General features: G+C 38.8%; 1 protein-coding gene across 1 annotated transcript in view; it reads right to left on the reverse strand.

The window, feature by feature from the left end:
- LOC150082580 (iroquois-class homeodomain protein IRX-4-like) overlaps window positions 1-25437 on the reverse strand; it is a 91376-nt gene that overhangs the window by 28483 nt on the left and 37456 nt on the right. The window contains exons 3-4 of the mRNA XM_090377537.1: window positions 15283-15413; window positions 4742-5091 (exon numbers count right to left, since the gene is read on the reverse strand). Of these exons, the coding sequence (XP_090233663.1) occupies window positions 4742-5091; window positions 15283-15413 (481 nt within the window). The remainder of the gene's footprint in view (window positions 1-4741; window positions 5092-15282; window positions 15414-25437) is intronic.

The following is a 25437-nucleotide window of genomic DNA, read 5'->3' on the forward strand; positions in this document are numbered from 1 at the left end:
TTTAGACAGATCGAACATTACATATAGCTCAACACTAGGAAATTAAATAATAGATGGAGACTAGAAAATGAAACAATAGATCGACATTATAAAACGAAACGATAGATCGACACGAGAAAATGAAATAATAGATCGAGACTAGAAAATTAAACAATAGATCAACTCTAGAAAATTAAATAATTGACGGAGACTAGAAAATGAAACAATGGATCAACTCTAGAAAATGAAAAAATAGATCAACTCTTGAAAATGGAATAACAGATCGAGACTAGAAAATGAAACAGTAGATCGACACTAGAAAGTGAAACAGTAGATCGACACTAGAAAGTGAAACAATAGATGGACATTAGAAAGTGAAACGATAGAGCGAAAGAAAATGTCAGTTCACTTTTTAGAGAGATCGAACATTACATATAGATTAACACTAGGAAATTAAATAATAGATCAACACTAGGAAATTAAATAATAGAGGGAGACTAGAAAATGAAATAATAGATCGAGACTAGAAAATGAAGCAATAGATCGACACTAGAAAACGAAACGATAGATCGACACGAGAAAATGAAATAATAGATCGAAACTAGAAAATTAAACAATAAATAAATAAATAAATAAATAAATAAGATCTTTATTGTACAGTACATCGGTACACGCAGGTACCACGACCATACAATACCCTTCACGGCACCATGCCAGGGGTTAACAAACGGCAGAGATAACCTCGCCGGAATTATAAAGATTAATTTTTAAAAAATTAATTAAAATTAAAAAATTAAAATATTAATTAAAATTAAAAGATTAATTAATAAAAAAAAAAAAAAAAAAGTACTCATAGCAGATAACATTGACTTGAAAGGAAAACTAATACAAAAATAACAAGTTGTGATAACAAAAGATTTTCCTCGAGTCCAGTTTTCTGAGAGTCTCTTGCCCCGCCAAACCGATCTGAGATCAGTTGGTAGTTGTGGAGACCACGTGCAGATCTAGGATGATCCGTCTATACTTTTTATCATCTATGATTTTAAATAAGTCAGCATCCAAGGATTGAACCAGGTGGAGCTTCTGATAAGGGAGGAACCGATCTTTCAAATGTAGTCTCGAAGGAAGAGCAAGAAGCTTGGGAGTGGAGCGGAGACCTGGTTGGGGAATCCGCCAGCACACGGTGTCCCAAACGTTGGGTGCTGAGACTCTCCCGGAAATCATTTTTACGGTGAAGATGAGTCTTCTCTCGTGCATTAATGCTGAAAACCTGGTTAAATTCAGCGCGTCGGCCATCGGTGTTGTGCGCTGCTGTGGTGGGAGATGACACTTCCAGGTTGCCCACTTCAGGAGCCAGTATTCAGCGGCTTTTAATGGTTTAATTGTGGTGTCTGCAGCTGAGCCCCACAACTCTACTCCATACAGTATACTTCCAAAAACCATCATCCTGATATACATTTTTATCAGGTTTGTGTTGTCAATGTGTAGCAAGTGCTGCTTGGCAACCCACCGTTTCTTGTTGAATTTAGCACAGAGTTCGTCTATATGATGATGGAATCGTAATTTTCTGTCGAAGATTACACCCAGATCTCTTTGCTTTTCAACGCAGGGGATCGGGACTCCGTCAATCGCAGGCTGAATTATGGTTGGTATGGGTTTAAGAGAGAATACCATGATGGCAGATTTCTCAGGATTCACTTGCAGGTCAAAATTCGTGAGGTACTGCCGTACTTCTGATAAAGTCTTGTTGATGGTTACTATGGCATTTTTGGCTTCATCGGTCAACTTTATTTTTGTGAAGATCTTTAAATCATCTGCATATGATATCATATCTGTTCTAGATCAACACGAGAAAATGAAAGTCAAACAATAGATCGACACTAGAAATTGAAACAATAGATCAACTCTCGAAAATTAAATAATAGACGGAGACTAGAAAATGAAACAATGGATCAACTCCAGAAAATGAAAAAATAGATCAACTCTAGAAAATGGAATAATAGATCGCAACTATTAAATTAAACAATAGATGTAGAATATAATGTCAAACATTATATAGATATAACTATAAATGAACAATATGCTCAGAGAGAAAAATCAAGGAATGAATAGAAGATAGACAGTGAACAATAGGTCGACAAATCAAACATTACATATAGATTATAAAATAGAAAAATAGGTCCAGAGAGAAAAGTAAAAGGATAAATCTAGGACATATAATCGAACAATAGGCTGAGAAAGAAAATTCAAACAATAGACTGAGAGGAAAAACAAACAATAGACTTACAGGAAGAAGTCAGACAATAGCAAGAGAGATCAATGATTACATATAGAAAATGATATCAAGCATCACATATAGATTAGAAAATAGAACAGGTCCGGAGAGAAAAGTAAAGGATAAATCTATGATAGATAATGGAACAATAGGCTGAGAGAGAGAAAATTCAAACAATAGACTGCAGAGAAAAATCGAACAATGGAATTAGGGGGGGGAAGTCAAACAATAGGTCCAACGATCAAAGGTTACATATAGAAAATAATATCAAACATCACATATAGAATGTAATATTAAACATCACATATAGATTAGAAAATGGAACAACAGACCTAGAGAGAAAAATTATTTTTTTTTCCTCTTGGCCTATATATAAAGAATGTATCTAGGAAAGACAATTGAACGACAGGCTGAAAGAGAACAAAAATCAAATAATAGACTGACAGAGAAAAAAATCATACAACAGGTTGAGAGATCAAACATCAGATTTGCACTAGAAACTAGAACGATATATCCAGAAAGAAAAATTAAAGAATGGATCTAGGATAGACAATTAAACAATAGAATGAGAGAGAAAAAAAGAAAATCAAAGAATACGTCGAGAGATGAAATATTAGATGCAGAATATATTAATATCAAGCATTAAATGTAGAATATATCATCAAACATTAGACATCGATTAGAAAATAGAACAATAGAGCAGAGAGAGAAATCAAACAACGGATCTGGGATAGACAATCAAACAATAGCCTAAGAGAGGGGAAAAAAAAAGAGAAATAACCGATATATGCAGAGTGTTGCAAAATAGTATATTATTTCTTCTCTGCTGTCTAGACTGTGAGGAAGAGCGTTGCCATAGCAACGGTGTCTTAGGCGATTGTTTACCAATCAGATACTCCATCCAATAAAATTACTCCACAGTGCGCAGTACTGTCCAGTAACAGCAAATGAATAAAACCGAAGGACGGACAGACAAGATAGACAGAGAGAGAGAAGATTTCCATTTAGCAAAGTGCCTAAGGCCATGAGGAATCGATATATTAAGTTTGCATTTCAGTGTATTTTGGGCCAGTTAGCCTAAATGCAGGTAGAAAAAGAGAGAGAAAATACAAGAGATAGAAAGAGAGACGGTTAGATGCAGTGAAGAGAAAGGAAGACAGAGAGAGGAATAGACACATTGAAGAGAAAGAATGAGAGAAGGGAGATGCAGAAAGAAGACAGAAAGAGAGAGAAGAAAGAAAGAAAGAAAGAGATGAGAGAAGAACATGGAGACAAAGAGCAGAAAGAAAAAGAGGGGAAGAGTGATGGAGGAGAGACAGACAGACAGAGAGAGAGAGAGACAGACAGACAGACAGAGAGGTAGACAGAAAGAATGAAATACAGAGAGGAGAAAGAAATGAGGAAAGAACAAAAGATAAAAAAGAAGAGAAATAGATACAGATAGGAGAAAGAGAGTGTGTCGTGATATATGGGGAGATAGAGAGAGGACAAATGAGAAGGAAGAGAGAGAGAGAGATGAAGAAATGGGAAATAAAAGACAAAAAGAAAGAGATGAGATACAGAAAGAGACCAAACAAGAGAGGGGAGAAAGAACTGAAGAGAAAGGAACCAAGGGATAGAAAGAGAGACAGGTATGAAGAAAGGGCGAACACGAAACAGAAAGAGAAAAAACGAAACAGAAAGAAAAAAAACGAACAAGAGAGAAAAGAGAAAGAGCAAGACTGGAAGGAAAGTAGGGAGGAACATAAAGAGTAAGAAATAGAGGGAGAGATAAAGTTAGAGATACAGACAGAAAGGCAGAGAGAGACGGAGAAATGGGACAGAAAGAGTAACAGAGAGGGAGAAAAAGAGAGAGGGGCAGACAGACAGAGAAATAAAAAGAGCGGGAATTACGATTTCTGCATAATTCTTTAAAAGTATGAAAATGGTGGGAAGGGTGCGATTGAGAAATCTTTTGCCACATCTTTTAATGAAATCCATCTACATTTTGATTTAATTGAATCTCCTCAGAGCCCAACTTTCGTGGCGAGCGAGTGGTACAGGACGTTGTACGTCCTCAATGGCAGATCATTGTGCAATACACTTCACAATACAATATGAGGAACGCAAGAACAATGACTCAACTGATGATGCGCTGCACACGCAGACGTATGGGACTCCACAGCAGATGATCCAATGCGCAATTGGCTTCATTAAAGAGGAAACATTCCAATCTGATTGACGAATTTGTTTGAAGTGTATCGTCCGAAGTTGGAAGGATGAGATGTGATCTGAGACCATTTCTCGTTCTATGGAGTAGGACCATTTGTTCCTGCTAATTGAACCATGAATGGCATGTCCCGATTCGATTCTGAATAAAGGTTCCCATATTTTTGGCCAGTGTGTGTGCATAATACTCTCTTGTTTGTTAATAAGGATCTAAAGAGCAATGGAGACGCATCTACTTAGTGGTTCTGGTTTCAGAGCTATTGAAAAGGGCCAACTTACCTTGGCTGTCTTCGTCATTGGACAGTTCTGTGCTGTCATCTTCTTTCTTCTCCAACAGGTCACCCGATGGGGAAGCAGAGTTGTCTGTTTTGTCTTCCGATTCCACGGTGTCACTGCTTTTGTTACGTGGCTCCCAAGTCATCTTGTTTTCCTTCTTAAGACGTCGGCGAGCGTTCGCAAACCAGGTGGACACCTGGGTCAAGGTCATCTTCGTAATGATGGCCAGCATGATCTTCTCTCCTTTGGTCGGATAGGGGTTTTTGCGATGTTCGTACAGCCACGCTTTTAGGGTGTTTGTAGTCTCCCTGGTAGCGTTCTTCCTTCTAGCAACGCTGTCCATGGCACCATACCTGAAAAACAATAGTAAACAATAGAATCCACAAAAAAGCATTGTTATTGATTAAAAAAATGTCCTGTAACTGAGAGGAAGGGACATTGAGAGAGACAGAGAGAAGAAGGAGGACATTAGATGGAAAGAGGAGAAAGAGTGAAAGAGAATTTTCAAGCGAGCGAAGACAGCAGAGACAGTGAGAAAAAGAGATGTGACAACGAAATTAGAGGGAAAGAGAGACGGAAGAGGAGAGTGAGACAAAAAATGAATGGAGGTGGACCGAGAACAGAAGAGAAGAATTTTGTTGGTTTTGCAAATGGCGTCAACGCATCTGATAACCACGATCGCGCATTCATTAGCGCAACCTTTAAAAGGAAGTGAATTGTACATCCGGTTCTTTGTGGCATGAAAGAAAGAAAAATAAAACTTTGAGTCTTTTCAACTGTCCAACGAGGACAACGACCCGTGGTAATCTGCACGTGAGAAAGTGCGAATAAGTGAATCCATTGGGGACGGCCAAGTTGGCCCCCTAAGCCTAAACTATGACTCTGTCACGTTCCCCACGTGATTAACACGCACGAATAATGCTTTAAAATTAAAGTCGTGGGCCACTTCGCGCATGCTCTGAGAAGACAACAATTCTCATTCTACAGGTTGAGAGGGAAGGAAAGAATACATTGTGCCCACAGTCTCTCTCTCTCTCTCTCTCTCTCTCTCATTTTCCCCATTCATCTGTTAGTTTAGTTCTTGTCTCTTCTTCCTCTTTCCTTCTTTCTCTCTCTCTCTCTCTCTCTCTCTCTCTCTCTCTTAATCTCCTTATTTCTCTCTCTTTCTGTGTCCTCTTTGCTTCTCTACTCTCCCTTTCCTTTTCTCTTTGCTTCTCTTTGCTTCTCTCCCTTTCCTTCTCTCTTTGCATCTCTGCTACTCCTCTTAGTCTCCTTATTTCTCCCTTCTTCCCTCTCCTAATCTTAGCTTCCTTGTTTTTCTCTTTTCTTCTCTTAGTCTCACTTTTGTCTTTCTCTTCTCTCCCTCATAATCTTACCCATACTTCTGTCTCTTTCTTTTATTCAATCACTCTCTCGATTCTTCTCTCTCTTCCTTGCTTCTCTCTTTGCCTCTTTACTACTCCTACTAGGAGTAATAGAAAGGCCAAATAAGTTCTTTCTTCCACTCCTAGTAGGAGTGGAAGGAAGAACTCTCTTTCCCTCTCTGCTGCTCCTGTTCTCCATATGTATGTCTCTTTCTCTTCTCTCTCTTTGCTCCTCTCCTAATCTAGAATTATTTTCCGTATTTTTCTCTTTTCCTTCTTTCTCTCATACTCATAGTCTCTATTCTGTCTCTTTCTGTCTTTGCCCCTATCCTACTGGAAGTAGTGAGAGAAAAAGAGACGGGAGAGAGGATAGAAGGATCGTTTCTTTCTCTTTTCTCTCTCTTTTTGTCTCTCTCCTACTTCCGGTTGAAAAGTCTCTTTCTCTTCTCCCTCCTACTTCCTGTAGGACAGAGGCATTGAAGAGAGAGGAGTACGCGAAACATTTCTTTCTCTTCTCTCTCTCTCTCTCTCTCTCTCTCTCTCTCTGCCTCACTCGTAATCTAGGATTATTTTTCCTTGTTTTTCTCTTGTACCCCTTTCTCTCACACTCTTATTCTCACTTCTGTCTCTTTCTCATCTTCTCCCTCCTTCATTCTACCTTTACCTCTATTCTACTGGAAGCAGTGAGAGGCAAAGAGAAGGGATAGAGAATAGAAGAAACGTTTCTTTCTCTTTTCTCTCTCTCTCTCTCTCTCTCTCCTACTTTCAATTGAAGTAGATAAAATATCTCACTCTCTTCTCCCTCCTACTTTCTCTAGAATAGATGCATTGAGGAGATGAGGAGAGTCTCTCTCTCTCTCTCTCTCTCTCTCTCTCTCTCTCTCTCTCTCTCTCTCTCTCTCTCTCTCTTCTTTCTCGCTCTTCTCTCTCTCTCTCTCTCTGCCTCACTCCTAATCTAGGATTATTTTTCCTTAATTTTCTCTTTTCCATCTTACTCTAACACTCTTAGTTTCACTTCTGTCTCTTTTTCTCTCTTTTAGCCTCTCTCTCTCTCTCTCTCTCTCCTAATTCCAGTAGGATTAGATGAAACTTCTCTTTTTGTTCCCTCTCCTACTTCCTGCAGGATAGTGGCATCGAGGAGAGAGGAGTAGATGAAACGACTCTTTCTCTTCTTTTCTCTTCTCTTTGCCTGATGAAATCTCCCCTTCTCTTCTCTTCTGTTCTATTCTCTTTGCCTGAAGAAATCTCCCCTTCTCTTCTCTTCTCTTCTCTTTGCCTGATGAAATCTCCCCTTCTCTTCTCTTCTTTTCTCTTTGCCTGATGAAATCTCCCTTTCTCTTCTCTCCCTTTGCCCCTCTCCTACTCCTATTCTCCTTATTTCTATCCCCTGGGCGTCCAAAAGTCAGTCAACATAAAGCAAATTTTTTGCAAGGAGGAGAAACACGTGTCTTGTCCTTTCTAATCCGCTTTTACTGTTAATAGATAGAATAAACAGATCTGGTTATGAACCGTTGTTCCCCACCCCCACCCCCCAAAAAAGTAATTTTAGAAATTAAAAACCAGTGGTGTCTTTTTCATAACATTCATCGCACGATACAAAAAATCAGTACCCATTAAGCTAAGCCTAAAAAAGGCAAATGGTATCGTGTTTTCTTTTTTTCTCTGTTGCTATGTCAATAGCAGATGGCGTTCCGATCAAACCCCTGATGATGAATAAGGCAATCACCACTAATTAGGCCGGTCTAAGATAAATACACCTACGAGAACACCCCTGCAGCTACATTATTTCCATCAAATGTTACCTAAAGGGGAAAAAAAGAAAAAAAAAACGACATTAATTCTTTTTTGGCTAAAATTCCGGTTGTGGGACCGCGACGCCACATACGGGATCCCACTCGTTGCCGTGGTAACAACAAACAATGGCGTTTTTTGATGGACACACGGATCATCACTCACACAATGTCTGCCCAGTGAGGAACTATTATCGAGTTCCGCAAGGGTCCTTGCATAATCTTCCCTCCTCAACCAACCAACGCTGATTGCTATCACGTGGACAACAGATGCTCCAATAATTATATCAATCAATCAACGACTTCACGTGCATCCGGGCTGCCCGGACACGTAATAGTGGGTACTGCAAGAACAGTTGCTTGGTCGTATCCTATTAGAGATACTTGATTTATTAGAAGTTGATTAAAAGATTCTAGCCCTTCCAGTGTCCCCCTGGATATTAGAAGGGGAGGGCTAGGAGGTTCTAGCCCTCCCACCATCTCTGCGAGGAAGTTATCAAATATTTGGTAAAACTCTGGTAAAGGGTCGTTTTAATAGACGCTCTCGATGTGTTCTTTTGAGAGTGGACATCGATGGAGAAGAAAAAAGATAAAGGGGATTGACAGAGAGAGAGAGAAGACAGATGAAAATAAAAAGAAAGACAGAAGAGAGCAGTGATAAAGTGACACAGAAAGGAATACAATGAAGAGAGAGAGAGAGAGAAATACAGAAAGAAAAGAGGGAACAGAAGAGAGAGAGAGAGAGAGAGAGAGAGAAATACAGAAAGAAAAGAGGGAACAGAAGAGAGAGAGAGAGAGAGAGAGAGAGAGAGAGAGAGAGAGAGAGAGAGAGAGAGAGAAATACAGAAAGAAAAGAGGGAACAGAAGAGAGAGAGAGAGAAGACAAAAGGAAAGGAGACCAGTAGGAGAAAAGAGAAATACGGATAAAGGGGCAGTTTTAAAGAGAGACAGCGTCGAGGAGAAAAGGATAGAGACTGGTTGTGAATGCGTGAGTTGATGGAGAAACTGAAAGAGAAAAATCAGAGACAAAGAGTAAAGGAGTGAAGAAAGACAGAGAAGATGAGGATAGAAGGAAAATTAAAAAAGATGGAAGAGATAAAAATCGCCATAGATCTTTTAATACATGGGATGAAAGTTTGTCTTATGCGAAGAATGAGAAAAAGGAGAAGGTGAAAAGATAAAAGGAGATTGGCAGAGAGAGAGAGGGGGAAAAGGGAAGACAGAAGCGGGCAGTGATAAAGTGAGACAGAAAGAAATAAAATGAAAATGAAAAGAGAGAGAGAAAGACAGAAGTAAAAGAGGGAAGTGGAGAGAGAGAGAGAGAGAGAGAGAGAGAGAGAGAGAGAGAGAGAGAGAGAGAGAGAGAAAGGAGACAGGGAGGAAAAAGGGAAATACGGATAAAGGAGCAGCTTTAAAGAGAAACAGAAGGAGAAAAGGATAGTTGATTGTGAATTCATAAGCTGATGGAAAAGGAGAGAGGAGGAAGAGGCTATCGCTATATAAAGAGAAATAAGAAAATAGAGGGAGAATAATGAGGCAGACAGAAAGGGGTGAAAGAATAATAGAAAAAGTTAGAAGAAAAAGAAAAAATACGGAAAGGGTGGACGAAAGAGAGAGGACAAAATAAATAAGAGAAAACGTGAGGCGGCTAGAAGGAGAAAGGAGAAGTATGGACAAAAAAGACGGAGTAAGAGAGACACAGAGGGAGAGAAAATGAAGGAGCAATAGATTGAGTGAGAATGCACTGATGGAGAAACTGAAACAATAAAGGAGAATAAAGACAGGATGAGTAAAGAAATAGGAGGGGATGAGGGAAAGAGAGAAAGAATGAAAAGAAAGCCGAAGGAGGAAAGCAAAGGACGGAACGAGAAAATGAGCATTGAAAGAGAATGACAAAAAAAAAAAAAAGTTGGAGAAACAAAGGAAAAAAAGGAAAATAGAACGGCAGGAGAAAGAGAATATGAAAGAAAGATAGAAAAAGAAAAGTAAGACAGACAGAAATAGGTGAAAAAAGATAGAGAGAATGATAAGAAAATTTTGAAGAAAGAAAGTTAAGAAAGAGAACATTGAGAAACGTTAAGAAAGAGAAAGTTGAGAGAGAAAGAAATGGAAGAAAATGAGGGGAAAGTGAAAGGGCAGAAGGAGAGTTGCTAATTGTCAACTCAATCCGACAATCAGCAAATCACTATCTAAAAGAAAGATTTCTGCAATCAGGAATTTCAATTTATGGCCCTGAATTCAATTATTAGTAAAAATTTCGCCTTCATTCAGTCTACTATTCCCACCCACAGCCTCAATCAAGTTCTCTCTAAGGTTCCCGATTGCTAAGGAGAAGGAGAAAGGCAGCTTAGAGCTGAGTTAGGTTAGTTATCATATACACCAGGTAACTAAGGATTCGAAGCTTAAGTGCGAGTGATGTTTGTAGAATTCTGGGACTGCCCACTTCGGGGCTTCAGGTGCGGTAACCATATTATGTGGAAGTGGTAGGGGGAGTGATTTACGAACACAGAGGCAGCCATTAAAATTATTTAACTATGTCTTTGCATTAGACAAGAAACGTCCAAATTTTCGAATTTCTCTTTCATAAGGACATGTTATGGTGATTTGATAACAGTGCTGAATAATGAAAGGTTCATTATTGGTGGATCTCGGAATGATTGTTACTTCCATTCACAGTTATGAAAGCACCAGTGATGATAACTCTGTCACAGCTAGATCACTACAGGAGGTAATTGTAACCTTGCAACATTTCCTCCAGAACAATAATTGGGTTTCCTTCCTCATCACCAAAACTCTCTCTCTCTCTCTCTCTCTCTCTCTCTCTCTCTCTCTCTCTCTCTCTCTCTCTCTCTCTCTTGCTGGATTACATTGTCCCAATATATGGCAACATCAACGAATTTAAGCTAATTCAAAGGAGGGAGTTAGACGAGGGCTCGTTTACAGTGCTACAAAGTATATAAGAAGGCTGTTCAATACCGACAGCCAAGGTCCCACCATGCGCACAAGTCAACCGCACAGTTACTATCAATGCAACTTGGTCTTAAATTCCGCGGTTTAGCTAGAAATAGCAAGCAGTACGGTTGTTCATGTAAAATTATGATCATTCTCTATTAAACAACCCTCGTACTAAAAAATTAGTACTCGATATCCATTTTGCAAAGCATCGTGGGAAATTATATCGCTTTTAAGACAAATAAACCCTTATTTCTCTTAATAGTAGTTTTAGAAAATATACTACATTCACCAAAAAATTGGAAACACTTATCTAATGAATAAATGGAAGAGTTCCGAAACTTGTCGAAAGATAGCGTCAGTCTTTGAAGCAAATTTCATTTCTATGATTGCAATGGCGGACAAGCAACCGAATTGGGACAGCGAATTAAAAGAATGGAAAGGATTCGTCATCGCAGCTAAGAGAGAGAGAAAGAGAGAGAGAGATTTACGTGTCTATTAGCGGAGCTCGTGCGAGTGATCCATAATAAAGACGTCAATGGTAGTGGTAATGTAGTTCCCGGTTGAAATGGTGGATGTCATGTTTCTACATTCCAATCCATCCGAAGATGATGATGATGAATGTCCTAATAGGACTCATCTTAGCATACCAGTCACGGGGGCTGAACGAGTGGCATTTAGACCGATTTCAGTCCCCTAACACCCTTGCTAACATCACTACGAAAGCAGCAATTATATTAATGTTCAAATGTTTACATATTCGCAATGTGATTATCACGTACTGTGGATGGTAATGGTCCATCTGAGGGGGAAGGGAGAGGAGGAGGGTGGTTTGATGCGCACAAAGAGATCTTTTATACATTCGAAGGAATTAGAGCACTTTAAGTAATTGTTTGTGCAAATGAGCTTGTCAAGGAACAAAAAACCTGCGTTTGCTTGTGATTAATTGTTAGTGGAATTTGGTTCTGTTTTCATCAAGAGCGCACGTCACTCCTTGCTTCACTTCGCCCTCTGTAGATAAAGAGGAGAACTAATTGAGAGTGACTCTGTTGACGTGCGTCAACTGAGTGCACCACTTGGAATTGTAAACATGACCCGGTGGAAGGTGGGGACAGTCAAAACCCGGATGGAACGATGCGATGACGCGAAAGAGGATAAATTTTGAATGATAAGGAATAGGAAGAAACTGAAGAAAAAAAGGAAAAGGAGAGGAAACGGGAAAAAAAAGGAAAAATGCGACCAGAGGATAAGAAGCGCAGATGAAGGGAAAATAGGATCAAAGGAGAGGAAACGGAGATGAAGGGAAAAATTGGACAAGAGGATAAGAAGCGCAGGTAAAGGAAAAATAGAAAAAATAGGAGAGGAAACGCAGATAAAGGAAAAATAGGGTCAAAGGAGAGGAAACGGAGATGAAGGAAAAAATTAGAAATGAGGATATGAAGCGCAGGTAAAGGAAAAATACAGAAAAAATTAGAGGAAAGCAAATATAAGATAAATAGGAGCGAAAATGAGAGGAAATGAAGATAAAAGAAATATAGGATCAAAGGACAGGAAACAGAGATTAAGGATAAATTGGAGAAAAAGGAGAGGAAATGGAGATAAAGGAAAAACAGGATCAAAGGAAAGGAAATGGAGATAAAATAAAATAACACCATTGGTGAGGAAGCGGAGATAAAGGATAAATTGGAGCAAAAGGCGAGGAAACGGAGATGAAGGAAAAAATAGGACCAGAGGATAAGAAGCTCAGATATAGGAAAAATAGAGAAAAAAAAATGAGAGAAACACAAACATAGGATAAATAGGAGCAAAAATTAGAGGAAATGAAGATAAAAGAAATGTAGGGTTAAAGGAGAGGAAACAGAAATTAAGGATAAATTCGAGAAAAAAGGAAAGGGAACGGAGATAAAGGAAAAACAGGATCAAAGGAAAGGAAATGGAGATAAAATAACAGCAATGGAGAGGAAGCGGAGATAAAGGACAAATTGGAGGAAAAGGCGAGGAAACGGAGATGAAGGAAAAAATAGGACCAGAGGATAAGCTCAGATAAAGGAAAAGTAGAACAAAAAGGAAAGGAACAGCGATATAGGATAAATAGAACCAAAAATGAGAGGAAATGGAGATAAAAGGAATATATAATCAAAGGAGAGGAAACGGTGATAAAGGATAAATTGGAGCAAAACGAGAGGAAATGGAGATAAATGGAAAATAAGGTCAAAGCAGAGGAAACGGAGATGAAGGAAAAAAATAGGATCAGAGGATAAGAAGCGCAGATAAAGGAAAAATAGAGAAAAAGGCAGAGGAACACAAATATAAACGATAAATGGGACCAAAAATTATAGGAAATGGAGATAAAGGGAAAATGAGATCAAAGCAGAGAAACACAGATAGAGAAAAATAGGAGCAAAAAGGAAAGGAATGGAGATGAAGAATAAATTGGTGGAAACGGAGATAAATGGAAAATAGGAATAAAAAGAGGGGAAACGCCGACAAAGGAAAACAATTATGGCAGCAAAAGAGAATAGAAAAGAAAGAGAACCAGAATAGAAGAAAACGGAAAAGAAGAAAAGAAAGAATATAAAAAAACAGAGGATACGCACATTGCAAAAATGAACGAAAGAAGAAGGGAGAGAGGATAAAGAAAATGGATAGTGACGCCGCACGTGCGAGAGAAACAAACAAAAAAGAGAATGAAAGATGAAACATTAGAGAGAGAGAGAGAAAATAAGAGAAAAGAGAGATTAGATAGGCATAAAGGAAGAAAGGAAGAAAGAAAGAAAGAATAAGAGCGAATAAGGAGCAAATGGGAAAATGAGAGACTGGCATACGAAGAGAAATAGAAAATAGAGAGAATGTGAGAGAGACAGGGGGGGGAGAAACAGGCACTTAGAAAGAAAGACAGAGACTGAGAGTAAATGAGAAACATGCGCTTAAAAAGGAAAGAGAGAGAGAGAGAAAGAAAAAATTAGAAATACGCACCTAGAGAGAGAGAGAGAGAGAGAGAGAGAGAGAGATGCACTTAGAAACAATAAAGAGAAGGAAAAAGAGAGAAAATGAAACGACACGCTTTGAAAGAAAGAATGAATGAAAGAGAAAACGTGCGAGCAGAGGGGAGAGAGAGAGAGAGAGAGAGAGAGAGAGAGAATGAGAAACGTTCAATCAGAAAGAAAGAGAAAATTAAAACCGCACTTACAATGAAAGAAAGAGTTAATAAGAGAAAGGAGAAAAGAGAGAAATAGAATGAGAAATGCGCACTTATGGAGAAAAATAGAAATGAGAAACATGCGCTTTTTTAGAAAGAGAGAAAATGAAAAAGATTACAAGTATGAAAGAATGAATGAATGGATGAGAGAAAGGCGGGAAAGGAGAGAGAGAGAAAGAAAGACAGCGAGAGAGAGAATGTGAGATACGCACTTAAAAAGAAAGAAAGAGAAGGGAGAAAAATGGGGAAAATGCTCAGAAAGAATGAGTGAATGAATGAGAGAGAGAGGGGTGCGTGTGGCAAGGAGGGACTGCATCGGAGGTTAACCCCGCCAGTTCAAGCGTATCGAACTCCTTCGCGAACCTCCGAATTGTTACGAACACGAGCGGGCAAGAAGACCTCTCCAGAAGCCACCCTTCCACACCGCTCTCTGAACACCGCGCTGCCACCTAGCGGCCACTTCTCCCTCGCCAGCTGGAGAGAACGAAGGACACATAAATCCTCGTCGAGTGTCCCTTCTGGAGGGACTTTGAATTTTAAAAGCGTCGCTGCTTCTTCGGCCAAAGAGGGGTTTTATCGGGCCGATCCGTGGTGCGCGCAAAATTAGACGCCGCTCCTAGAAAAGCGAGTCCTGAAAACCGCTACACGCATGTTAACACTTGTTTATCGCACATTCCGGCGACGATTAGCATCGCACTAACTGATGCGCCGCCTCCAGGGGCCTCCATAATCACCCCTTTTCACTCCCAACCCGATCCATCCGCCTTATCTCTCTCTCTCTCTCTCTCTCTCTCTTCAATAATCGCTCCCAATTCGACACCAGGTAGCGAGCGGGCAAAATACCCACCAGTGATTACAGGGAACGTATAAGAAAGGGACGGGTGGTGATTACTGGCCCCCACTGGGGTACTTCTTCCATTTCCCTCAACTAAAATAAAGAAAATATTGTTGCAAGAGTGTCCGCTAGACGCCGCTGTGATCTGCCCTGTTTCTGGACAAGCAACACGTTCCTAAAGGGGCGTTTGTAAAGGAGGAGAAGGAAAGCGTCCCCTTTGAGTGGAGGGGTGACTTTAAATGGGTCTGCGATTCCCCTAATAATCAGCCATAATTATATCCGAGCCTCCAGTGATACTGAATTTCTTTTGTTTTTTTATCGAGGGGGGGGAGGTGTAAGGGGGACGCTCGTGCTTACCCGTTCCAAGATCTCTTTAACAAAATATCGTAAAAGCGTGAACGTACCTTTCTCCGTACGGACCGTAGGCCGCCAGCGTAGGATCGTAAGGGTAGCACGCTGCGGCCGCCGCCGCTGCCGTAGCCTGGGGAAGGGGACCCCACGTCGTCCTGTTGTCCTTCAGATCGTAAGGGTTCGGCTGCAAAGAGAAGAAAGAGAGAGAGCACTCGTTAATAGAACGAAAGGCATAAAATGGAAATAAATATTCGCCGTTTAAGCATCAAAAAATATTAGGAACTGATCGGGGAAGAGAAATAGAACGAAGAAAATACAATAGATAATTGTTTCGTTAATAGTACAAGACGCCACGTGTGATCGGGGAAAGTTCACAAGACGGGAGATGCAGAAATTTCGTTTAGCGGTCACGTGAGTTCGAACCACGGTCAGCTCAAACGCGTGTACTACTGCTTTCGGCACTCGGCTACATCCAGATAAAGGCGATCCTCCTTTTTGGGAAGCCTGGTTTATGCGAAAAGCCACAGACACTCACAAGATTAACCAAAGAGGCATTTCGAGACATCTAGTTTGTCATGGATGGGGTGTCGTGGTCGGAAACCAAGCTGGATTCCGGCCCTGTCAGCAAAAACTAGAAGATATAATGGACCCAGAAACACTAATGGTGCACAGTGGATGGATTGGATGGATCATTGTCGCTTGGTCTTCTTCATAACAGCCACCGACATGTATAATATACGTGTTTTTTATTTGTTCTCCAAAGCAACTGAGGCCTTGAGGCATCGGTCTGTGAAACGCACGTATTGTATGGTCAATTTGCTGGTTTTGCTAGGATGAGAGACTAAGCTGAGCTACCGTGAGAAAACATGGGAAAATTGCTCTTCTTGGACGGATTTCGACCAGACTTTCTCTGCTCGGAGTGAAAGGACAACGATTGTAACCGCTGTGCTACCTATAAAGGATCAGGATCAGGAATGGAAGTGTAATGAATGAAATAGAATCATAAACCAAAAAAGAGAATAAAAATTAGGAAGCGAATGATCAGAAATATAAACCGAATCAGGAATAAATATAGAATGAACACGAAGAGAAATAGAATGGGCAGAACAGGATCAGGACGAGAAATGGAAATAGGACGAGTAGAATGAGTTCGTGGAGAGAAATAGGATGGATAATGAGAACCAGGAAAGAGAAACATATTGGATAGAATAAAGTAAGTAAGAGAAATAGAATTGGGATGAACAGAACGGAACCAGGAAGAAAAATATGATGGCTGGAAGAGAATCAGTAAGAGAAACAGGGTGAAAAGAAAGAGAAATAGAATGGACAAGAATAATGGAAATTTTAATAAGGAACAGAAATAGGACGGGTGGAAGAGAATCGGAAACGGAAATAGAACAGACAGAACAGAATAAAGAGAGAAATAAAAATATGATGGACAGAACAGAATCAGAAGAGAAATAGGATGGGTACAATAGGAGCTGGAAGTTAAATAGAAATAGGACGGACAGAATAGAATAAGGAAGATAATGGGAAATACGATTTGTAAAAGAGGATCAGGAGCAGGAAACGAAATAGCATGCATAGAATAGAATCAGAAAAGAGAAATAGGATGGGCACAATAGAATCAAGACGAGAAATAGGATGGATAGAATAGGAAGTGGAAGAGAAATAGCAATAAGATGGACAGAATAGAATAAGGAAGGTAAAGGGATAAATAGAAAAAGAAAAAGAGGAATAAATAGAAAATGAAAGGAGGACAGATGGGTAGAAGAGGATAAAAATAAAAGAATAAAGATTAACATATGCGATGGGTACAGAAGGATCAGGAGGAGAAAAGAAGCAGGATGCGTAGAATTGCATCAGGAGGAGAAAAAGAAATAGGATGCATAGAATTGAATCCGGAGGAGAGAGAAATAGGATGGGTAGAATAGAATCAGGAAGATAAATGGATATAGGATCAGAAAGATAAATGGTTTTAGGATCAGTAAGATAAATGGAAATAGGATGGGTAGAAAAGGATCTGGAAGAGAAATAAGATGGGTAGAATACGATCCGGAAATAGAACAGAATCAGGAAGAGAAATACAGCGGGTGGAAGAACATTACGAAGAGAAATACGATGGGTGGAAGAGCATCAGCAGAAGATAAATGGAAATATAATTGGTAGAATAGGATCTGGAAGAGAAATAGGATCGGTATAACAGGGCCAGAAAGTGAAACAGAAATAGTATGGATAGAATAGAATAAGGAAGATAAAGCGAAAGAGGATAGGTAGCAGAGGATCAGAAAAAGGAAAAGGAATAGGATGCGTAAAATAGAATTAAGAAGAGAAATAGGATGGGTAGAAGAGTATCAGGCAGATAAATGGAAATATATTCAGGAAGATAAATGGAAATACGATCAGGAAGATAAATGGAAATACGATCAGGAAAAAATAGAAATACGATCAGGAAAAAATAGAAATAGGATCAGGAAGAAAATAGAAATATATTCAGGAAGATAAATAATAATAGGATCAGGAAGATAAATGGAAATGGGATGAAGTAGAATAGAATTAGGAAGAGAAATAGGATGGTTAGAAGAGAATCCGGAAATAGAACTAGCATAGAATAGGATCCGGAAATAGAACTAGGATGGTTAGAAGAGGATCCGGAAATAGAACTAGGATAGATGAGAATCAAGAAGAGAATTGTGAAGGGTGGAAGAGAATGAGGAGGAGAAATACTGCGAAAAGAAGAGAATTATGAATGGAATAGAAAAACAAATGTAGAAATGGGATGAATAAAGAGTGTGATTTTGTGCAGCACGTATGAGAAAGCACGAGTCTTCATTATTTATAAACAACAGAAATATTTAATGGAAACGGTGCCGTTTTACAAAACAATTTTTTGAACGACGCCTATTCCACCTTTAACACAACGCACGTCTTCACTGAGTGCGCAGAAGATTCTCAAACCAGAAGAAAGTGCGGTAAAAACAAGAAATCCTCGAAAAAAAAAGCGCATGCGAAGCAGATTTGTTTATTTATGATGCCTGCTGGGATATCCTGTCCGCTCTATGTCTTTACAATGCCATAAATTGCGCAGTCGGCCGGCCCTGCCTGAGAACCACGCGGTGTGGCTTGTTGTCAATACCAGAACAGCTATAATTTACTAATGATCGCTCATAAATTTCAAGAAAGCACGTAAATGCCTTCATAACTGGGGGGTATGGGTAGGGGGGAATAAACGCGCATCGGAATAGCTGCTGGCAACCGCACACAGAATTATAATCACGAGACCGAGTTCACCCATCAACCTTTACGTCAGACATCCATTTTTAGTACTTGGTAGGTGTTTGCGAAGCCCCCCACACTAAGAAAAAACAGTACCGGAAGATAGGGGGGGAAGAGAAGACAATCCCTGAAGTTTTGCTTGAACAGCTCTAAATCTACAACTATCGTGCAAATAAATACACACAGGCAGTTGAAATCGTGAACGCTGGCTTCCCAGTTATTTGGGGGTACAGCCTACTTCCTGAGGGACTATTCTCTTATAAAGCAGTGACACCCCTGTAGGTCTACTAACGTTCTTCCTTTTTTTTTTTTTTCCAGACGTTCAAACGTAGTTTTATATATTTAAGGAATGATTATAACTATGATTATCCTATTCTGCTGCAACACAAGTGTGGGAAAATGACGTTGCTATAGCAACTGATGACCAGAGAGAGAGATTTGAAAATATTAAAATCAACAGTCCGTTCTGATCACCATCGTTAGAGACGCCCCCTATCGACTACCCTTGTGCCTTTTTTGTTTGTTATCTATTTTTAACGTCACTAAGTGGCGCTGTTTGTGAGACTGCGCGAGTCTGATTGGGTGTGGGCAATATGCAAATGAGGGCTAATAAAAATTGCTAATTTCAGACCAAGTGGGTTTTTTTAACGAAGAGAAAAGATATCCGCAAGAGAACCATTAAAAAAAGTCACCTGCTCTTTGCATAGAAATATTCTTTTTCTATTTATACAGTCGTGGACAACTTAAAATACGTTTAATATTTAAACACGTGTCTGAGGTTTCTTCATGAGGAAATGAAAAACTAGTTGGTGTATGGAGATTAGAATAAAAATCGCTCATTTTTTCTCTCTGTCCCAGCATATTTTATGCATAAAAAGAGAGATAAACACATCATGATTGATTATTTTCGACATCTGGAGAGGGAGCCTTAAAAGGTAGGGGGTTAACTTGATGAAGATGTTGAGCAGAGGTGTTAAAGCATTTCTTTACCAAGTACCCCCTTCTCAAAATATTGGAATGTCATCTATTCATTCACTGCACCCACAGGTGATGGATTATATACTTCGTCTGCTTAATACTTCGTCTGCTTCATACTTCGTCTGCATCCCATACAAAACGCGTACAAACGCTGGAACGCGGTTTACTGTCAGCGAATAGAATGATGGGTAAAATACAATTACAGACGGTCAGCCAGCACGAGACCAAAAGAAATAACCTCCAATGTGTCGTGTCCATGACATGTGATCTCATGGTATTCAATTATGAATGGACAGATGGATTTACTTCTTCTTTCACTGACTGCCAAATAAATCTCCGGTTTCATTACATGCACGCAAAGTTGGCAATTTCATTTGAATTTACCTAAATCTCGACTTCTATGTACAGTAGTGGACAAAAAAATGCGCCACCTAACCGATATATTGCTGATACAGTTTGTACCAGCAATCTTCGAATACCTTTTTTAATGGCATTAATCAATATCACAAGAGCAGATTTCAATGGATTCCAATGGTGACTCGTCCATATGTAATAAGGGATTTAAGTGTCTATCCGGATCAGAGCCTTATAAACCCAACAGGGCTCCATCTAAGGTGCCTGGTTACCGTGCTCTAGCTCACGTTTTCTAAGTCTTTTCGAATACGGTGCCCTTTTGCAGATCTCAACAAGTGGGTTGCTGCTTTTTGAACCCTTTCAAGAGCTCGATTTCTTTATCCAGGTGTGGCCTCCGTAGTTGAACACAGTTTTCCAAGTGCAGTTCTTACAACTGCCTTATACAGTGGTACTGTGATCGCACTATATCCACTAACAACTGTTCGATTAATCATGAAGAGGACACCACTGGTCCTCCAAGACACCCGTGTACACTGTTCGAAGAACTTCATGACCAACAATATCGTAACTGCCAATCTCTTTCTTCCTCCTACTGTCTTTGGTCCAACCTAACCAAGTGTGTAAGTTATTTTGGGGTTGGTGTTCCTCAAGTTCCTCAACAATTTTCTGACCATTCTTGAAGCGTGTTCAAGTCATCTTGAATAATCAGTGACAAGAATGGCACTGATCATTAACGACTTTTCAAAGATTGGAAAGATTTTCTAATAACCTGTAGAATTCAATACCGTTAATTTCATGCTGGTCAACCTCACTTTGAGGTGCCATTTTCCTGTTCCTGTACCGTGAGGTACCATTACTTGCTAATCCATTACACCCGGATCTTAACAATTTTCTGATCGGTTACTTCCATAACTTCTGAAACCAAAAAGGATTTGTTGCGCTCAGGCTACTTTTGATAAGATTTGATAGAAGGGGTGGTGACTTCACCACCCCTTCTATCTTCCCTCTCCTTAAATGGATAGTACATTCCGTAATGAAAGTCATCATCTGCTATTGCAGATGATAACCGGAATAGAATCAAGACGAGTAATGGGATGGATGAAAGTGGATCAGGAATGTAAATGGAAATAGGATGGGTAGAATAAGGAAGATAAAGGGATAAATAGAAAATAAAAAGAAGAATAAATAGAAAAAGAAAGAAAAATAAAGGGATAAAGATAAAGAAATATGATGGGTAGAAGAGGATCAAGAGAAGAAAAATTAATAAATAGGATGAGTAGAATAGATTCAGAAAAGAGAGATATGATGGGCACAATAGAATCAAGAAGAGAAATAGTTTGGGTACAAGAAGATCAGGAAGATAAATGGAAATAGGATGAGAAGAATAGGATCTGGAAGAGAAATAAGATGGGTAGAATACGATCAGGAAATAGGACTAGGACAGAGCAGAATCAGAAAGAGAAATACAATGAGTGGAAGAGAATCAGGAAGATAAATGGAAATAGGAATGGTAGAATAGGATCTGGAAGATACATGGAAATAGGATGGGTAGAATAGGATGTGGAAGAGGATGACAAATAGGATGAACATAATAGAATAAGGAAGATAAAAGGATAAAGATAAAGAAATACGATGGGTAGAAGGGGATCAAGAGGAGAAAGAGAAATGGGATGCGTACAATAGAATCAGAAAAGAGAAACAGGATGGATACAATGGAATCAAGAAGAGAATAGTTTTGGTAGAAGAGGATCAGGAAGATAAATGGAAATAGGATGTGGAAGAGAAATAGAAATAGGATGGACATAAAGGAATAAGGAAGATAAAGGGAAATACGATGGATAGAGGAGGACCAGGAGGAGAAAAAGAAATAGGATGAGTAGAAGAGAATCGGGAAAAGAGAAATAGGATGGGCAGAATAGAATCAGGACTAGAAATAGAATGGATAGAAGAAGATCAGAAAGAAAACTGGAAATGTAATGGGTAGAATAGGATCTGGATTTGAAATAGAAATAGGATTGACATAACGGAATAAAAAAGATAAAGGGAAATACGATGGGTAGAAGAGGATCAGGAGGAAAAAAGGAAATAGGATGAGTAGAATAGAATTGGGAAAGAGAAATAGGATCGGTAGAATAGAATCAAGACGAGAAATAGGTTGGATAGAAGTTCAGAAAGAAAACTGGAAATGGAATGGGCAGAATAGGAAGTGGAATAGAAATAGGATCTGGCAGTTCTATTCTACTCTGAGTTCGACTCTCGTCGATAATGGGAGGAATTTTTAAGGGCCATTTTCACAACGTGGCTGAATTAGCCGGTCTCAGACGAAGGTTGCGTGGTTTTCCTGCCAGAAACTCTGGCTTTTCATCCAGCAAACAGAAAATCTACCTCACCTCAGAACACACTCAATTTACAGACTATGACCAATATGGCCTTATTGCTCTTAATCCGGTCATGAGAAAGGTTTGTTTCCAAACCTTTCTAATGACTGGATCGAGGTAGTCCCAGAAAAGTTTACAGCATTTATCTGATTAGCAAGGAACTCGTGATCATATGACAACTTACTTTATATAATCTGTTGACTCCAAAATGCAAAGGGTTTCTCATTTTTTGGCCAGTCACTGTTTTCCCATTGCATTTTGCCAATACAAATGGTTTAGGGTTCCTAATATTTCATGCGTGCAGTGTATATAGTGGATTAAATACTTTGGTGAGAAGAAGGAAGAGAGTTGATGTGAAGAACCTTTAGCCAAGCACTACACGTCGCCATTTATGGTGACATCAAAGTCTCTGCAGTAATTGGGACGATGACAGGGTTGGTAATGTCGAAATTATGGGCCTCCTCTCCATCGAACTCGGATCAATACGTCTGCCGTGGGAATCCGTATGACTAACGACCACTGAGAAATACTCCGACTCCAACAATCGATTGCTAAATATCGACTGAACGCTCGGAATCGCTTTGGCGTTTTCATTTTAGATTTCAGTAGAGGAAATCGAAACCGAAACCGCAACTATCAGTTTGACCGAAGGAGGTAATGTTAGTGGTCTCCTCGCAAACCACCGCCTATTACATTATTATATAGGAGAAATAAGAGCCGATGGTCTGCCCTAATAGGAACAAAATGAATTGCCTGTCAAATATTTCGTACACTGCTCACAAAAAGCTAGGGAACGTCTCTATGATTCCATTACAGATGTGTCTTCTTGGATTCGTCGGGCCACTTTATATCTTTCCTACCACTGCCGCCGTTCACAACACCAATACAAATGCATTCATCAAAGTGCAAAGTCTCTGACTTTCTACCAGATGTTTCTACTTTTTCTCTATCTCTTCTACTTTCCATCGGATCTTTATTCCTTTTTTTATCTATATCATAAAGATAAATTGAAAGTTTGCCAGACCACGTCCTCCTCTTTGTGATGCGGTTTTGATAGTAGGTTGGGATTCGACTGTCCTTATTGGACCAGTTGCGCTAGATGATGGTGTGTTCTAACTTGCATTTGCCTGCGACCTGGCCACTGGTTTGCTATGATTTAATTTTGACGCAGACGATTCTGCGCATAATCCATGAATTTGAATGGCTTCGAATTCTTTACCATGTGCATGATAATGGTGATGTCATTTTTTTGGAGGAATGGCTACATCTTCTTTATCAGTTGCCAATTGAGATATTTCCATTACTTGGTAACTGGCAATTCTGCATCGTCTGGTTTCTTTTCTCTTTATAAACAAGTTCATTTCCAACTATTGTTATCGTCTGCCTTTTATCTCATTAAAAACAAGTTTATTTCGAGCCAGCTTTTTTTCTCCTTATAAACAAGTTTACTTCCTATTGTTGATATCGCCTGCTTTTTATTTCCTTACAAGCAAGTTCATTTACAACTATTGTTCATATCGTCTGCTTTTTATTTTTATCTCATTACAAACAAGTACATTTCCAGCTTTTATTGATATCGTGTGCTTAATTCCTCCATATTAACAAATTTCATTTTCGGCTGTTCTTGATATCGTCTGCTTTCTTTCCGGTTTCCAGCTATTCTTGAATAAATTCAAAGAACTAGACAAATTCTTGGAGGATATGAATGGGTGAAGTGTGTCCATTTATTTATTTTTATTTGATGATTCAGGAAGCAAGCTTTATAATCTTACTTTCCTGAATCATTTGCCACTACTAATACTAATATTATCGTATGCTTTCTTTTTTCCTTATAATCAACTTCATTTCCAGCTGTTGTTAATATCGTCTGCTTTTTACCTCCTTGCCAGAAAGTTCATTTCCAACTTTTATTGATATCTTCTGCTTTGTGTCTTCATATAAACAAATAAGTTCATTTCCAGCTATTGTTGACGGCGTTTGCTTTTTATCTCCTTATAAAATAGTGCATTTCCAACTATCGCTGATATCGTCTACTTTTTATCTCATTAAAAACAAGTTCATTTCCAGCTATTTTGATATCGTCTGCATTTTTCCTAATTATAAACAAGCAATACATTTCCAGCTATTTCTGATATCTTGTTTTTTTTCTCCTTATAAACAAGTAAGTTCATTTTCCGTTATTGTTGATATCGTTTGCTTTTTATCTCTTTATAAACAAGTTCATTTCCAACTATTTTGATATCGTCTGTTTTTTACCTCCTTAGGAACAAGTCCGTTTCCAGCTATTGTTGATATCTTCTGCTTTTTACCTCCTTGCCAAAAAAGTTCATTTCCGGCTTTTGTTGGCATCTGCTTTTTTCTCCTTACAAACAAATAAGTTCAATTCCAACTATTGTTGATATTGTCTGCTTGAACAAGTTAATTTTCAGCTGTTGTTGATATCGTTTGCCTTTTTTCTCCTTATAAACAAGTTAATTTTCAGTTATTGTTGATATCGTTTGCCTTTTTTTCTCCTTAAAAACAAGTAATACATTTCCAGCTATTGTTGACAGCGTCTGCGTTTTATCTCCTTATAAAAAAGTTAATTTCCAATTAATTTTGATATCATCTGCTTTTCTCTCTTTATACGCATCTTCATTTCCAGCTATTTTGATATCGTAAGCTTTTTACCTAGTCAGGAACAAGTCCATTTTCAGCTATTGTTGATATCTTCTGCTTCTTTACTTCTTATAAACAAGTAAGTTCACTTCCAGGTATTATTGATAGCATTTTATTTTTATCTCCTTATAAACAAGTTAATTTCCAACTATTGTTGATATCGTCTGCTTTTTGTCTTAGAAAAAGAAGTTCATTTCCAGATATTTTGATATCGTCTGCTTTTTATCTCCTTATGAACAAGTTCATTTCCAACTATTGTTGATATCTTCTGCCATTTTTCTCGTTATAAACAAGTAAGTGCACTTCCATCTATTGTTGATAGCGTCTGCGTTTTATCTCCTTACAAAAAAGTTCATTTCCGACTAATTTTGATATCATCTGCTTTTCTCTCTTTACACACAACTTCATTTCCAGCTATTTTGATATCGTAGGAACAAGTTAATTTTTGATATCTTATGATTTTTATTTCTCCTTTTAAACAAGTAAAGTCATTTCGAGCAATTGTTTATATCTTCTGCTTTTTTTTTCTACTTACAAACAAGTTCACTTCTAGGTATTATTGAT

The sequence above is a fragment of the Mastigoproctus giganteus genome, chromosome 7, assembly GCF_048544385.1.
Source record: "Mastigoproctus giganteus isolate SK-2022 chromosome 7, ASM4854438v1, whole genome shotgun sequence".
Lineage (NCBI taxonomy): Eukaryota > Metazoa > Arthropoda > Arachnida > Uropygi > Thelyphonidae > Mastigoproctus > Mastigoproctus giganteus.